The 14,943-nt window shown below is 41.2% G+C and overlaps 2 protein-coding genes across 2 annotated transcripts; one reads left to right on the forward strand and one right to left on the reverse strand.

Annotated features, from left to right (window-relative positions):
* The first annotated feature begins 2,750 nt into the window (after positions 1-2,750).
* Positions 2,751-7,178, forward strand: LOC125218414 (probable protein disulfide-isomerase A6). The gene is made up of 11 exons (XM_048120079.1): positions 2,751-2,972; positions 3,316-3,400; positions 4,797-4,894; positions 5,026-5,081; positions 5,368-5,485; positions 5,670-5,697; positions 5,796-5,887; positions 6,102-6,258; positions 6,333-6,457; positions 6,577-6,676; positions 6,855-7,178. Exons 1-11 carry the CDS (start codon positions 2,824-2,826, stop codon positions 6,918-6,920), a joined length of 1,074 nt encoding a protein of 357 aa, XP_047976036.1. The 5' UTR covers positions 2,751-2,823; the 3' UTR covers positions 6,921-7,178.
* A 3,747-nt stretch (positions 7,179-10,925) lies between these two features.
* On the reverse strand, positions 10,926-14,473 carry LOC125222475 (importin subunit alpha-2-like). The gene is made up of 10 exons (XM_048125114.1): positions 14,199-14,473; positions 13,744-13,846; positions 13,550-13,641; positions 13,306-13,437; positions 13,017-13,202; positions 12,495-12,658; positions 12,306-12,384; positions 11,883-12,011; positions 11,629-11,756; positions 10,926-11,542 (listed from the first exon to the last, which is right to left on the reverse strand). The coding sequence occupies exons 1-10, from the start codon at positions 14,403-14,405 to the stop codon at positions 11,164-11,166; spliced, it is 1,599 nt and encodes a 532-aa protein (XP_047981071.1). The 5' UTR covers positions 14,406-14,473; the 3' UTR covers positions 10,926-11,163.
* Positions 14,474-14,943: the final 470 nt, after the last annotated feature.

The following is a 14,943-nucleotide window of genomic DNA, read 5'->3' on the forward strand; positions in this document are numbered from 1 at the left end:
TTTGAGGAGAGGGCAAGAAATCCGTATCCGGATTAAGGAATGACGATGAGCCGAACCATTCGTGGTTCCATCCGAGGGAGTTGTAGGGGTGATAGCCGAAGCCGGACATTTTTATGCAAGAGTGAGAGGGTGAGAATTCAGATGAGAATTGATAGAATTGTTTTGTGCAGTGTAGTGTACAAAATTTTGTGTGGAAATGATGGTATTTATAGATAAAAATGTGAATTTTTTGGTTAAAATAATGAAAAATAAATTAAAGGTGAAGAAAAAACGGATATATTTTATTGGGAAGTGAAAAAATATTTTTTTTATTTAAAACCAATTTTTTAGTTTATTTCAATTTTTTTATAAAAAAAATGCCAACGGCATTGCCGCTGGCTAATAATATGCCGCCACGTTACCCTGCTCACCGGCACAGCGGTGCTCGATGCATCGAGCAGGGCCGTGCCGTCGGCAAGAGCACACCAGTGAGCAGGGTGCTCGTCGCGCCGTCAGCACAGCACCTGCTCGATGCAAAGAGCACCAGTGTAGGTGCTCTAATTTGTTAGAGCATCCACTATAGGGGCGGTGCGCCGGCCGCCCCGATCGCGGCTTAGCCGCGGCGGGCTACTGCGGAGGACGCGTCCGCCCCCGAGGCAAACGAATTTGTTGGGGCGGAAGGGCATTCGCCCCGAAGACGGCGTGGACGAGCCGGAGGAGAGAGAAGCGCGGCGGCCGCCGTGCCTATCTATTGCGCGGCGAAACCGCCGCGGCGGTCGCCGTTTTTCTTTTAATTTTTTTTTAATTTTTTTTATTTCGAATTTGTAATTATTTTTTTGGCTTATTTAAATACCCCACCAATTTATCTTTCACTCCACACCCATTTTCACTCCACCTCCAATTTCACTCTTCAGAATTTTATACCAAATGCACGGGAGATACGAAGATTCACCCGGCACGGAAGAATCGGGATACGGATACTATCCTTCTTCCCGGCCATCTCCGCTGTGGGTATCGAGTCCCACCCCCCGGGGATCGAGTCCCAGGCCCCCTCCATTCCAGTCGTGGTCACCGACATCCCCGTCGTGGCAACAAACCCAATATCGGGGTCAGTCATCTCATCAGAGGAATTTGGGTCGTTCGGCATTCGGAGATTATCGACCCACTATGGACTCGCCCAACCATCCGCGTCCGGATACCCCTTCTCACTCTTTCCAGCGCACCCAGACTCCTTTGTCTGATTTCGATAGGTTCACACTGGAGCAGATGATGGGGCTGATGAGTCCGGGCCTACCGGAAACCCCGCCGACGAGATGTTCCGGCGACGGCGTTGGTGGGAGGGGCGGTGGCGACGGCGGTGGGGGGAGAGGCGGCAGCGGCGACGACGGGGATGGCAGCGGCAGCGGTGGTAGCGAGTCGGCGGTAACAAGTCGGGGCGGGCACTACACCAAAGACGAGTCGATTGCTGTGGCGAGGGCATGGGATGCCGTCACATCAGACCCCTGTGTTGGCACCGATCAGACCGAGATGGGCTTTTGGAACCGCGTTTTGTTGACCTACAATGAGTTCAAGCCGAGAGGCGCCAAACCGCGTGACGCGGAACAAATCCGGAAAAAGTTTGGGAGGATTCTGACACCCACCAGGAAGTTCGCGGGCATCTACGGCAACAACCTTCTCAACGGCTGAGAGTGGCCGCAACGAAACCGACGTGAAGGCTCTGTCTGCGTGTCCCAATACAACGCGCTATGGAAGCCTAAGTTCACCCACTGGGAGGAGTTTCTCGTTCTCGAGAACTACCCGAAATTCAAGTCCATCTGTGCAGAGGAACTGAGGTCAAGGGGCGAAGCGCAATAGACGCAACAGAGCCGAGAACTACAGCAGCAGCAGCGGCGGACAATCAATCGACCTCGGCGACGCCCAAACGGAGGAGCCCTCTGATACACACACTAGGCGCTCACGCCCTCCGGGGCAGAAGGCCAGTATCCGCAGCGCCCGAATGTCTGCAGGTTCCTCCCGCTACTCGGCGTCCGCGTCTGGATCGCGCAGCGTGCAGGCGCCTTCTGGAACTCAGTCCGTGGACCCTAGGCCCCATGTGGTCTTGAACAGGAACCTGAATGTGCAGTTGATGAAACAACTGCAAGAGAACTGCCGTTTCTACGAGTCCGCCACCGACCCGATCACCAAGGCGATATACTATGAGCTCATGTGTAGGATCAGAGAGGATTTGGGGTTGACTGGTTCGGCGGCGCCGGGTGCGGCGGGGGCAGGGGCGACGCCGGGGGCGGGAGTGGGCGACGAAGAAGAGGCAGAGGATTCCGACTCCGCCACCGAGTAGATGGTGGCGGTGTTTTTATTTGTTTTTATATGTTTTTTTTTTATAAAATGTTCGTTGTATAATTTTCCGGTATCCATTAATACAACGAATATTTGGTCTAATCGCACTTTTTAATTTTATTATTATCTCGTTTTCTAATTATTTTTAGTCCGAGAATTTTAAGTCTAATTGAATTAAAATATACAAAGAATAAAAATAAAGTGAAATGTGGCTAACAAAAGTGTCTACTATTGCTGCGAAAACTTTTTTTTTTATGGCCGTGGACAAATAAAAAGTGGCTATAAAAAAAAATGTCAATAGTGTCCCCTGTAATGGATGCTCTTAGTCTATACTAAACTGAATTTCATTTTTCGCTAAACCCATTTAATCATTTTTTACTACCACCACCTACAGGCAACAAAGAGGCAATATATAAAAGTAAAACCACTTGAAAATCTGACAAAATTAGCTTTAAGTAGACTTGACTACAATCACACAATAAACTTCAATTTTTTCCGATTGAACCGAAAATGTGGAGATCGTCGATCTGTTTCGCCGCCCTAACGCTGTTGTTGGTCGCTTCGGCCTCCGCTGACGACGTCGTTGTCCTCACCGAGGAGAATTTCCACCAAGAGGTCGGCAAAGACCGCGGTGCTCTCGTCGAGTTCTACGCTCCCTGGTATCCAATTTTTTCTCAAATTATTTAATGTCACTCGCCTGTTTTAAAAACTGTCATCTTGCTTATCCTCTGCTTTTCTATTGTGATTTATTGTTTTTGTCTTTGATTTTCATGTTTCTTTAGATCATTGTGTAGATCTGATTTGATCGGTTACTTATTCGATTTTTTGTCAGTTAGCTAAGTAGTGGTTATGTTTGATTATCTATATCTACTCGCTAGTCGTTATTCTTTTATCAGAATAAATGGCGGTTAGCACTGGCCATGTAGTTTCAGAACAGTTCCTGCTTTTGCTGCAGTTATGTAGTTTCAGATCACGATGTGGAAATTTTATCTTATAATGCAGGTGTGGACACTGTAAGAAGCTTGCTCCTGAGTTTGAAAAGCTCGGTGCAAGTTTCAAGAAGGCAAAATCTGTTTTGATAGGAAAGGTTAGCTCACCTTTTATTCTTGTTCATGACTTGGAGTGAATGTGCTGTGATACTCATTTCCTAATCTCAAGTTCACATGTCATATTTTCGATCTTGGAATCAATCGTAGTATGAGTGAGGGCCTTGAGGATGTTTGAAATTTCAAATAGTTCCACTGTGATTCAGTCAAGTGTTCAATTCTTGTTGTAGCAAGCATTGTAGTTTGTAGTTTTACAGAAATATTCTATCAAGTTTCACTTTGGAGGAGTGAGAACCAATGGTCAGAAATAATGTTAATGATTTGTAAGCATTGTAGTTTGTAGTTTAACACTCAACTTCACAGTCAAACGTCTTCATTATGCTAGTGCAGTAGAAAAATACTATCTGAGACAGCTAATTAAATCAATAAAAAATAAATAAATCAAAACTTATATAACAAAAACACATACGTAAGTATTGAATTTCGGAGATGTTTAGGGAGGCTGAGCCCCCTCACCACCCTTGATGTCATGGTTATACTCCGTCCCACTACAAGTGAGGCGTTTCTGTTCGGGCATTGTTTTGCAAAAATGATAATAACTAGTTAGAGTGGAGAGAAAATAAATAAATAAGAGAATAATGTATATACGACTCTCTTCTATATTATTCTCTCTCTTACTTTACTTTCTCTCCACTTTAGCTATTTATTATCATCTTCGCAAAACAACGGCCGGAAAGAAACGCCTCACTTATAGTGGGACAGAGATGCTATCTCTCTTAGTAGAGAATGCCATAGGGTCTGCTAGTAGCTTTAGAATATTACAGTTTATATAATCTTTTAAGTGATATATCTTTGATGTCGCATTGTTCTACTAAGTACTATATTATGTTTTGCTTACTGCAACTTATAGTTTGACCAAGGCTGTCAATCTTTGAGATTTTAAGTACTCCCTCCGTCCCGCTTAAGATGACACGTTTTCCTTTTTAGTTTGTCCCAACTAAGATGATACATTTCCTTTTTTGGTAACTTTCTCTCTCCAATTAATACACTCAACCACTTTTTCTCACTCCTATTAAAATATCCATCTATCTTCATCTCTCTACTTTAATACCTACACTCACCTTCTCTCTCTCCAATTAAACACTTTAACCAATAACTCCTAAAATCCCGTGCCGGCTAAGCAATGTGTCATCTTAGCCGGGACGGAGGGAGTACTTATTTTTTGTTGAGATTTTGACCTAATCATTTCATCTGAGTGTCTGTTTAGTGGATGTATCTTACAGAATTATGATTGCAGTTACCCTACATCTAAATACCTTGATCGAGGATAAAACATGTCAATTTGATATTTTGATGCTATGGTTTCGTAATTTTACATTATATTTCTTAGGATAAAATAGTTGATTAATTTCAACAGCTGCATTTGTTATGTTGTAGGTTGATTGTGATGAGCATAAGAGCCTTTGCAGCAAGTATGAGGTTTCTGGGTATCCAACTATCCAATGGTTCCCTAAAGGTTCCTTGGAGCCAAAAAAGTGGGTTATGGTCTTCTTGGAAGTTTTGTCTAACTTTTTCCTCATCCCCTTTCTCCTTGAAGTGGATTAGTGGAAGTTTAAAGTATCTAGTACAAATTTATATAGTCTAATTAATATAATTTCATTTATAGGTATGAAGGTGCAAGGACTGCTGAAACCCTTGCTGAGTATGTTAACAATGAAGGAGGTAAAACATTTTTAGTTAATGTGATAATTGTCATTCAAAATTAACCATGTATGTTTATCGTATGTCATTTGATGATTATGTTGTTTATGGTGGCTAACTAACTTTGGCTTGAGCAACAAATTAGTATGTGTGTGCAACCTTTCAGTTTTGTGAAGAAACTTACTTATGAACTTATGGGTGAGAATAGGATGCTGTGATGCTCTATTTTTAGTGTTTTTACTTATTAGCTTAGTTGAAACCCAGGTACGCTGTGTAAGTAACGATCATCAACTTGTTCCTTCATCAGGTACCAATGTCAAGATTGCCGCAGTCCCTTCAAATGTTGTGGTTCTGACTCCTGCTAACTTCAATGAGGTTGTACTTGATGAGAAAAAGGATGTGCTAGTTGAGTTTTATGCACCCTGGTAAGTGTGCATGAGTTGTTTTCTCTTGAGCATTATAATGTTATATGAGACGTGGTTGTCATGCAATTTAAATTGTCTTGCTAACCTTGAAAGAAGATTTATTAGCATCTTATATGATATTTTTCCAAATGCATTAGTAAGTCCAGTTTATATATACTTATAATTTAATGCTTTGCTTTTTCAGGTGCGGTCATTGCAAGAGCCTTGCTCCTGTAAGTGTAGTGCTGCCTACAGTGCCTAGTTAGTTGAATTGTCATAACTCTTGATAATTTCATTCAGATATTGATTTCTATATCTTTTCGACATGTAGATCTATGAAAAGGTTGCAACAGCATTCAATCTGGAGGAAGATGTGGTCATTGCTAATCTTGATGCTGATGCACACAAGGATCTTGCAGAAAAGTAAGAGCAAAAGCACAGTTGTTTTCTCCATCAAAATACATAGTGCTCGTCTTTAAATTCTAGTGTTGGTTATTTAAATTCTGTCCCGGATTACCATTAGCTGCAATGCTAGCCTGCATCTTGAAGTCCTGCTTAGATTCCTGAAATTTATGCACTTTTTTTATGGATAGTAATGTGGCATCGGTTTCCTTATGAAGTATCTTCTGCCTTGCAGGTATGGTATTACCGGTTTTCCTACATTGAAGTTCTTCCCAAAAAACATCAAGGCTGGTGAAGATTATAATGGTGGCAGAGATGTAGATGATTTTGTTACTTTCATTAATGAGAAGTGCGGAACGAACCGAGATGCGAAAGGAAAACTCACCTCCAAGGTCTGTGACAGAATTACTGATGTGACCATGTTTACTTTTGTTTGTGATACTGATCTACTTTATATCCTCCCTAGGCTGGCATCATTGAGGACCTTGGAAGCTTGGTGAAGGAATTTATGAGTGCAAAAGGCGAGGAGAAGAAAGTTGTATTCAAACGATTAGAAGAAGAAGCTGGGAAGCTGAAGGGTTCAAATGCAAGGTTTTTCATAAATTCATATTTTAATTTGATCAGTTGTAATGATGTTATAACATGCCTTTTTTTAGATTGTGCATATTAACATTGGGATTATTACTTTATCCCCTCTAATTATCCTGTAGATATGGGAAGATCTATGTGAAAGCTGCTAAGAGCTGCATGGACAAAGGTTCCGATTATGCAAAGAATGAAATCCTACGTTTGGACCGCATAATTGCTAAGGTACATCATATCTCTTCTGCTACATAGGTTGTTGAAACTAATGAATTTAATTTTTCCTGTACTTCTCCATGATATAATATTGGATGCTACTGTACATAAGTAGCAATGTTTATCCTTTATTATGCCCTTGCATTCTGTTAGAATTTTCATAAATATTTCTTGCTTCTTGTTGATGCAGTCAATCAGCCCAAATAAGGCCGAAGAATTCACCCTAAAGAAGAATATCTTATCGACGTTTGCTTAAGATGAGTGATGAAATGCAGTGTGGTAACTCGAAGGAATTCTTCTTCTCCTAGGGTGAAAGAAACAAGAGCTTCTACCTTCGTGATTCAGTTACTTGAAATATGAGTAGCAAGAGATATAATTTGTATTACAAAAACAAAAACAGATAGTTTCCACCAGTAGTAATCATAGAGGATATTTGACAATTACAATTTTTTCATATTAACAAACTTGTAAGTTAATGCAGATTTTGAGTTGTTCAGCAGGTCATCTTATTTTATTGTTTGCCTGTCGATTTATTTCTTGAAAAGTCCATCACCCTTTTCCAAACTATGTAGGAGGTATTGTTAGTTTGTTGAAAGTTTGGATTGAGTCTGTGGCGGATGTGGGGGTGGGAGGGTGCAGCTGAACTCCCCTTGACGGTCAAGGAAAATAGCCGTGGTCGTCCCCTCCCTTGCCATTGGCGCTGCCCAAAGAAGAAGAGAAGTCAGAATGTTTTCCTTCGTGTGTGATTTTGGGCAGATAATTGAATGAACTTCAATTTGATTCCTGCGCGTGCTCTTCCTCATCATTTTTGGATTCACCCATTCTCCCCGATTTAATTGGATTTCTGAATATTTCGAGTGATGCATTAACAACTAAGACCATGTTTGGTAGAAATGATAACTCAGGGATGGAAATCCATCTACCAAACATGCCATAACAAGATTCAGTTATGGCATTTCGCGTTCGCTTTTAAATATCTACTTTTCCCTTCTCTTTTTGGATTATATAATGCAAAATTGGAAAAAAAAAAAAAAAACTTGCAATAAAGAGATAAAATTGTATGATCCATACATTGTTTAATTTCATTTTAGTCCTCATTGGTAAATCATTTTATGTTGAACTTGCTTGGACAAATAAGCTTGTTAAAGTAATAGATTTTGTTAATCTAGCTTCAGACTTTGGTGATCAATATAGTACTTTTCCGGACGCTGCAATTTTTTTTTTGCTATGAATTTATTATTTTTCTCTTTCAGATTGTGTAAACCATACCTTATCTCTGAAATACTATCTTCGTCCCTCAAATTTTGACACACTTTGACTCGGCACAGGGCACGGGTTTTAAGAAATGTAATGGAAAGTGAGTTGAAAAAGTTGGCGGGACGTGGGTCCTACTTTTAAAGTATTAGTTTTATAATACTAGGAATGAGTTAGTGGAATATGAGGTCCACTATCAAAGATGGTAAAAAGTGAAGTGTGTCAAATTTTCATGGACGGACGAAATAGTAAACTATGTCAAAATTTGGGGGACAGAGGTAGTACCAAATTATGTAAACTAGAAATCTTCCTATTGAAATAAAAGACAGAAAAATAGCACTTGAAATGAGCATGAAGAATAAGGCCACCCACAGCGCGGCGCGTGGGTGTCTCCATCGCGTCTCGGAGAGACGAGACAACAGCAAGACGGCGCTGTGGGCGTCGTCTCGTCCTCATCCCGTCGCGCGTCTTGCGCGGAAGAGGCAAGCCTCGAGACGGCTCGCCACGCTCCAGCGCCACGTGGCGAGCGCTGGCGCTAGGCGTGACGCCCACTCGCCGGCCCGCGAGTGGGCGTAGTAAGTATGACGTCATTTTTTAGTTTTTTTAAAAAAAAATCGATTTTCAGAAAAAAAAAATTAAAAATATTATTTTAAAATAACGGTAATATTACCTTCTTCTTTTTTTTCTTATTCTATAAATACACACTACTCTCTTTCATTCTCCATTCCACACACAAACACTACAAACAGTCAAACACCACATCTATTCTTCTCTCAATTCACCTCTCTTTCCTCTCCAATTTCTGTAAAAATATCCGGTGACGGAAACTCCAACGGCTCCGGCGGCTTCGATTTAAACGCGTTTGGCGACTGGGGAGGCATGTTCAACTCTTTGGTTGGTTCGTCGACGCCGGGCACACAAGGCTCGGCGATGCACCACATTTTGATCTGGATGCATACTATCGTCCCTCCCCCTCCCCCCGAGGTCAACGCATGGATTATCCCAAATTAGGGAGAATTTTCCGGAGGAACACACTCCGGAATACTTTCCGATAGGAGGACGACGAGGCGGTGGAGGCTCCGCCAGTCGCGATGCCGAGGAGGAACAAGGCGAGGAGACAGAGGATCTAGGCGACGTATCTATACAGCCGCAAGGAAACGTTGGCTCTATACAACGCTTGGCTCACCGTCGGCTCTATACAACGCTTGGCTCACCGTCTCGTACGATCCCATCGTCGGGAATCAACAAAACCGGTTGTGTTTTTGGGAGAAGGTCACCGAAGTTTACGAAGAGTTAAAGCCGACAGGGGCTCACCGCCGCAACGTGAAGATGTTCTGCAGTCATTGGGACCGGTGCGACAGAGATGTAAAATTTTTTTGCTCGATCTACAGGGCTGAAGCGGAGCAATACCAAAGCAGAGCCAGTGAGGTCGACATTCTGAGAGCGACGATGCGAGTCTAAGACGACATTAAAAAAGATTTCAAACATATCGATGTTTGGGAGTTGGTCAGAAACGAAAAAAGATGGGTTGGCGGTGTCCGGTCCTTGAGCTCTAAACGCACGAAGCACACGGGGGGTGGCTACTCGTCTAGTAAGGGCGGCGGGTCAGGCAACGCCTCACAAGAGTTTGAGGACACGCCCACCAATGTAGGTGTCTCCTCCTCCGGTTCACGTCGTCGGCCACAAGGGACCAAAGCGGCGAAGGCGGCTAGAGGGAGGGGGAGGGGGAAGGGGAAGGGCCGAGGCGTCAAACCAGGCGGGCTCGGGCTCGGGCTCTAGCACTTCACTGTGGTCCATATACATGCTCGCCACGATGGCTGACACTTCTTGCATGATGCCTCCCCAATATGAACATCATATTGCCGGAATGCAGGAGATGGCAAGACAACTTGGTATTCGGCCATCCACTAACCCGGGTGCACCGCCACCGACTTCGGGGGATGATTCTCCGGAGGAGTAGTTTTTAAAATTTAAGTGTTTTGAATTTCTAGTATTTTAAATTATGCCTTTTATTTTTTTAGGATTTTAATTATGTCTTTTTTATATTTTTAGGATTTTAAATTATGTCTTTTTTATATTTTTATATTTTTAGAATTTTAAATTATAATTTTATTTTATATAATGAAGTGTGTTTTTTATTAATTGGATTTGTTAAAAATAAAAATAAAAAATGAAATTGAATGAATAGTTAAGAGATGAGATGGTTAAGAGATGGAGGGATGTAGGTGTTGTCTCTTAGTTAAGATATAAAGTGAAAAGTACAGTAGGGCCAATGAATAGTAAAGAGATGAGGGGGTTAAGAGATGGATAAGAGATAGCGTTATGGATGGCCTAAAAAGTTGTCGGAGTGAGCTGGCAATTAGTTGGTAGTTATAGTTAGTTATAAGGGTTTTGATTGTGTGTCCATGCACTCACATGCCCTCGAGCACATGCATGTAGCGTGTTGCTTAGAACTATAAATAAGTGGTTGTTTCTCCTTTGTAAGTTTCACCTTTTTTGTTGAATGAGAAAATATCTTTTCTCTATGTTGAGAATTATTTCTTCATATCCATTTTACATGTCTTATAGTACTTCCAAATTCAATACTATAGCAGTGTAACTAGTGTTGGTCTTCCAGATCTTCATGGCCGAACTACATCTACATGATTTGTGTATATAAATTTAAATTAAGAATGCTAACTATCATCATCCCGCCCACTCCCTTCCATTTTCCCCCTTCCGTTTTCCATTCTATGCTCTCTCCCCACTCCCATTCTTTCCCCGCAAGTCATCGAGCTAATCTTCAGGGAGTCCACTACCATCATGCAGCTGCTGTGTGATGCCATAGTCATCAACGAAAAGGCTGCCGGGATTACAAAACCCAATTACAAAACATGTGCTTGGACAAACCAAACCTAATGACGAAGGAACAAATCATCTTACCAACTAACCCCGAATTTGCCAACTCTAGAAACACTTAAAAACTATGATAGAAAATTTTGATTGCAGAGGGAATTGATAAAAGAAATGAAAAAAAAAGTACATAATTTTGTAAACTGAAAGGCGATAAAGTTTGCGTGACCAAATAAATAATTTCCAACCGACAAATTTGATCATACACTACAACGTAGAAGAAACAAGTTCACTACCTAACAGGCTAGGTAGGTATCATATATCTTTTGGGAAAAAAATATCCATTGCCACTTAATAGCAATAAGTTTAATATCTGCCTCTGTTTCAATATTGGCAGAGCCATAAGCCAACATTTAGTTGAAGTTGAACCCACCAGCCGGGACATTGACGTCAGCCCCTCCGAATTGGAAGCCTGGCTGGGCTGGGTCGCCCGGTGGGGCTGGCTCATCATCATCCTCCAACCAATATGTCTCAAGTATCTTCACGGCCTTCTCATATATCTCATTGTTGTCATGACTCTGCAAGTTCTCAATTTTTTCAAGACCTTCAGCATCATCAATCATTTGAGCAAACAGGTTGGCATCTCCTGCCCCTGTCAGACCTAAATTCTTCTCAGCTTCCCCTACTTTCAGAATGTTTTCGAGACCTTCCAAACATACTGTGACGATCCTTGGGTCGGGGCATATAAGCAAATCGCATAGAGGCTTAATGCAATTTTGACTTACAAGGTACCTGTTTAAGAAAGAAAGGATTCAATTGCAGTAACAACAACAAATTATAGTAATACAAAGATAACATAATTGTATGTAATAACTCACTTTATTTGCTCATGAGTACCACCAGACGTGGCATTTGACAAGGCCCATGCAGCCTCTTTTTTAACATCAAATTCAGCATTTAGCAGCAATTGGACAAGTGGTCCAATAATGTTGGCTTCAATGACAGCCTGCAATAAGTGGATGTGTTGCTTAGTAAACATTAACCTATCAAAACATGTTTCACAGCAGCACAACCCACCAACTGATATGCTTCACACACAAAACACCCATATCCATAGCAAAGCACACTTTACCTGAATTTGCCCTTTGTTTCCAGCAGTGATGTTGGAAATAGTCCAGCAAGCTTCCTTTTTAATGCTTTTCTTATAGCTACCATTCAAGAGGTTAAGAAGAGAGGGTAGTGCGCCATTGCTGATGATAAACTGCAAAAGGCACTCAACCTTTAGAATTAAATCATGTATTGTAAAACAAGTACTGCAGATCATGTCGACATATCTAATAACAGAATTTTGGCATATGCATGTTGTTTAAGTGTATAATTAAAACATTAGCCACTAGGTCTTGTGGCGAAGAACAATAAAAGGACTGAAAGAACTAAGCATACATTGTGCTAGTTCACTTCCCCATGCCACAAGTATCTCAACATGTCATGATTCTGAAAGTAAAGAAAATAAAACACATCCGTAATGTGATTGGCAGAACATCCTTAGTCATACCTGAGTTTGCATATCATCACCTGTGACAATATTTCCAACGGTGCGAAGGGCAGGGATGAGAACAGAGGGTGATGGATGGCTGAAATGAAAAATCAATCATTAATCAGACCAATAAAAACATATAACATGCTTCATATAGAGGAACTTCTTTGAGGTATCTTTGATACAAAGTCTAGTCTAGATACTCACAGCAACAACTCAACCAAACGAGGGCAGACTCCAGAGTCTATCACAGCTTGAATTTTGTCATTGCTACCATCCGAGAGATAAGAGAGGGCCCAGCACGCATCAGTCAAAACTTCCTCATCAGTTGAGCCTATAAGTTGTCTGAGAATTGGAAGTGCGGGGCTTGTCTGCATATCACAACCAAAATGTCATAACCATGGATGGAATCCTAAAAAATAGATGTACGTGCATATTATAGAATAAGATAAGATGCATCAGTCATTTGGGAAATTAACAACAGGGACAATGGTTTACAAATACTGGAACCAAAAAATATGCATTGCCTCTCTACCAAATAAGCATAACATCATATCATATCAACTAAAAGGGGCAGATGACAGCAAACAAGGCTACACCAATACAAATATTACACAGTTACACTTTTGTTTTTGTGGTTCAATGTAAGTTTGTGAAGCTTCCATCATTATTTCTTAGTATACTCAGTAGCACATCCAAAGATATAAAACCATGTTCAAGGAGAAAAACCTGTTCAAACTTTGGCTGTGGCTTGCCTCGGCAAAAATTTGATAAAGTCCAGGTAGCATTTCTGAGCATGGACAGCTTGGCATGTTCATTCAACTGAGCTAGCAAAGGACCCAAAGCTCCATAACCAAGGACAAGGTCTCGGCATGTGGGGGAATCACCAGCTACATTTCCCAGAGCCCAAACTGCCTAAAATGGCAGGTAACATATATAAGCAAGAAACTCTGGCAAAATATAAGGGGGCATTAATAAGCAATTGAAAGGCCAAACTATTCATTTAATACATGCGCACCTGTTCCCGAACATCATCACTCGGAGAACCAAGAAGCTTGACAAATATTGGAACTGCTCCGTGATCCATTACCACCTTCGTGTGTTCAGATGTACCAGAAGCAATATTTGTCAGAGCCCAAGCTGCTTCAAACTGTATCAGTTAAGACCAAAAAAAATTATAAGAATAAGAAACCCAAATGACATGAAGAGACCTAAATCAAAACAGCTATATAAGCAAAACAGATTATAAGATACAGTTATACCTGAAGTTGTGGAAAGTCCTCCCTTGTCAAAAATTGAACAAAGCGAGGAACAACACCAGCTTGAATAACCTCCTGGATAGGAGGGCAGCGTTCTGCCAGATTCAAGTGTGGCAGACAGAAGGAATTTAACACCAAGGATAATAACTAAATGATTTTGCCAAAAAAATCAGAATAATTGAAAACATAATAATCACCTATAGAGAGCAATTTACGAAACTGGGTCGTCGCATCAAGTTGTTGGCTTGGATCTTCAGTCCAAACACTTTGAACCATTGCTGGTAGATTTTCTAACTGCACCTATATTCGTAAGAATCAATAAATTAGGTCGTCACAACGGGAACCTTCTGAAATTGTGAACTGGAAACAATCATTTCTGTACATTACTATTATTCAAATTTTCACTCAAGAAGGGAGGAAAATCAACAATATCGTAGTGGCATCACAACCAAATTCAATCCAACAAACGCGAGAAAAACGTCCAAATATTACAAATGCAGGAGGCATAAATAAGCATAAGATAAAACAAACACTCAAATCACAAAACGTGCAATAAATTTATAACCATACATCCACAAAAAACCTAGCTCTACAAACCAAATTTCAAAATTAAAAAAAAAAAAAAAAAGAAGAAGAAAAATCGGGCATATACCTTTTTCTCGGGGCCGGTGGTGGCTTCAACGGGGACGGAGAACTGCTGGATGCCCTCGCGGCGCTTCTTCTGGAGATTCTCCTCGCGGCGGCTCTTGCGAATCTCGACCATATTGTCCTCCCTGCGGCGGCGGCCCTCGTCTGCATCGACGGCCACCTTGTACCTGTTGCGGCGGAGCTCCGCGCGAGCGTTGGGCCTCAGCGACATTGCTGGATTCAACGTATATCGCCGAGAAACAAATTTGAATTGAAATTTGAGGATTGAATTTGAAGTGGCGGAGTGGGGAAGCGAGGGATTTATACACGTAGGGGTTTAGTGAGTGGGAGCCTGTTTTTGTTAAAAGGGGCACCGATCAGCCATTATTTACGGGAATCACCCTTCCCTTTCAATTTGAATTTCAAATTAAGGAAACCAGTTGGGCCGCAGCCCAATTCATTCGCGGCCCTATTCATCATAAATTACTTCAATGTATGATACTATAAACAAAAAAGAAATAAGGAGACATTTATGGAACGATTTATTATAATTAATGTTTTGAATATAAGGATCTGCCATTGTTGGAAAAAAAATGAATCAGAATAAGATAACGTGTTAAATTTTCCCCTATTTGGTATATTCCATAAATAATGGTTTTAAAATTTCACCACATGCGCCTAGATCAATGCATCTTCATTATTCTGTCTGTTCGTGCCTTCATGGTTTAATTGCTGGAATTTGCCTTATGTTTAGGGGTGGCAAAATGGGC

Source organism: Salvia hispanica, chromosome 4 (genome assembly GCF_023119035.1).
Source record: "Salvia hispanica cultivar TCC Black 2014 chromosome 4, UniMelb_Shisp_WGS_1.0, whole genome shotgun sequence".
In the NCBI taxonomy this organism is placed as follows: domain Eukaryota; kingdom Viridiplantae; phylum Streptophyta; class Magnoliopsida; order Lamiales; family Lamiaceae; genus Salvia; species Salvia hispanica.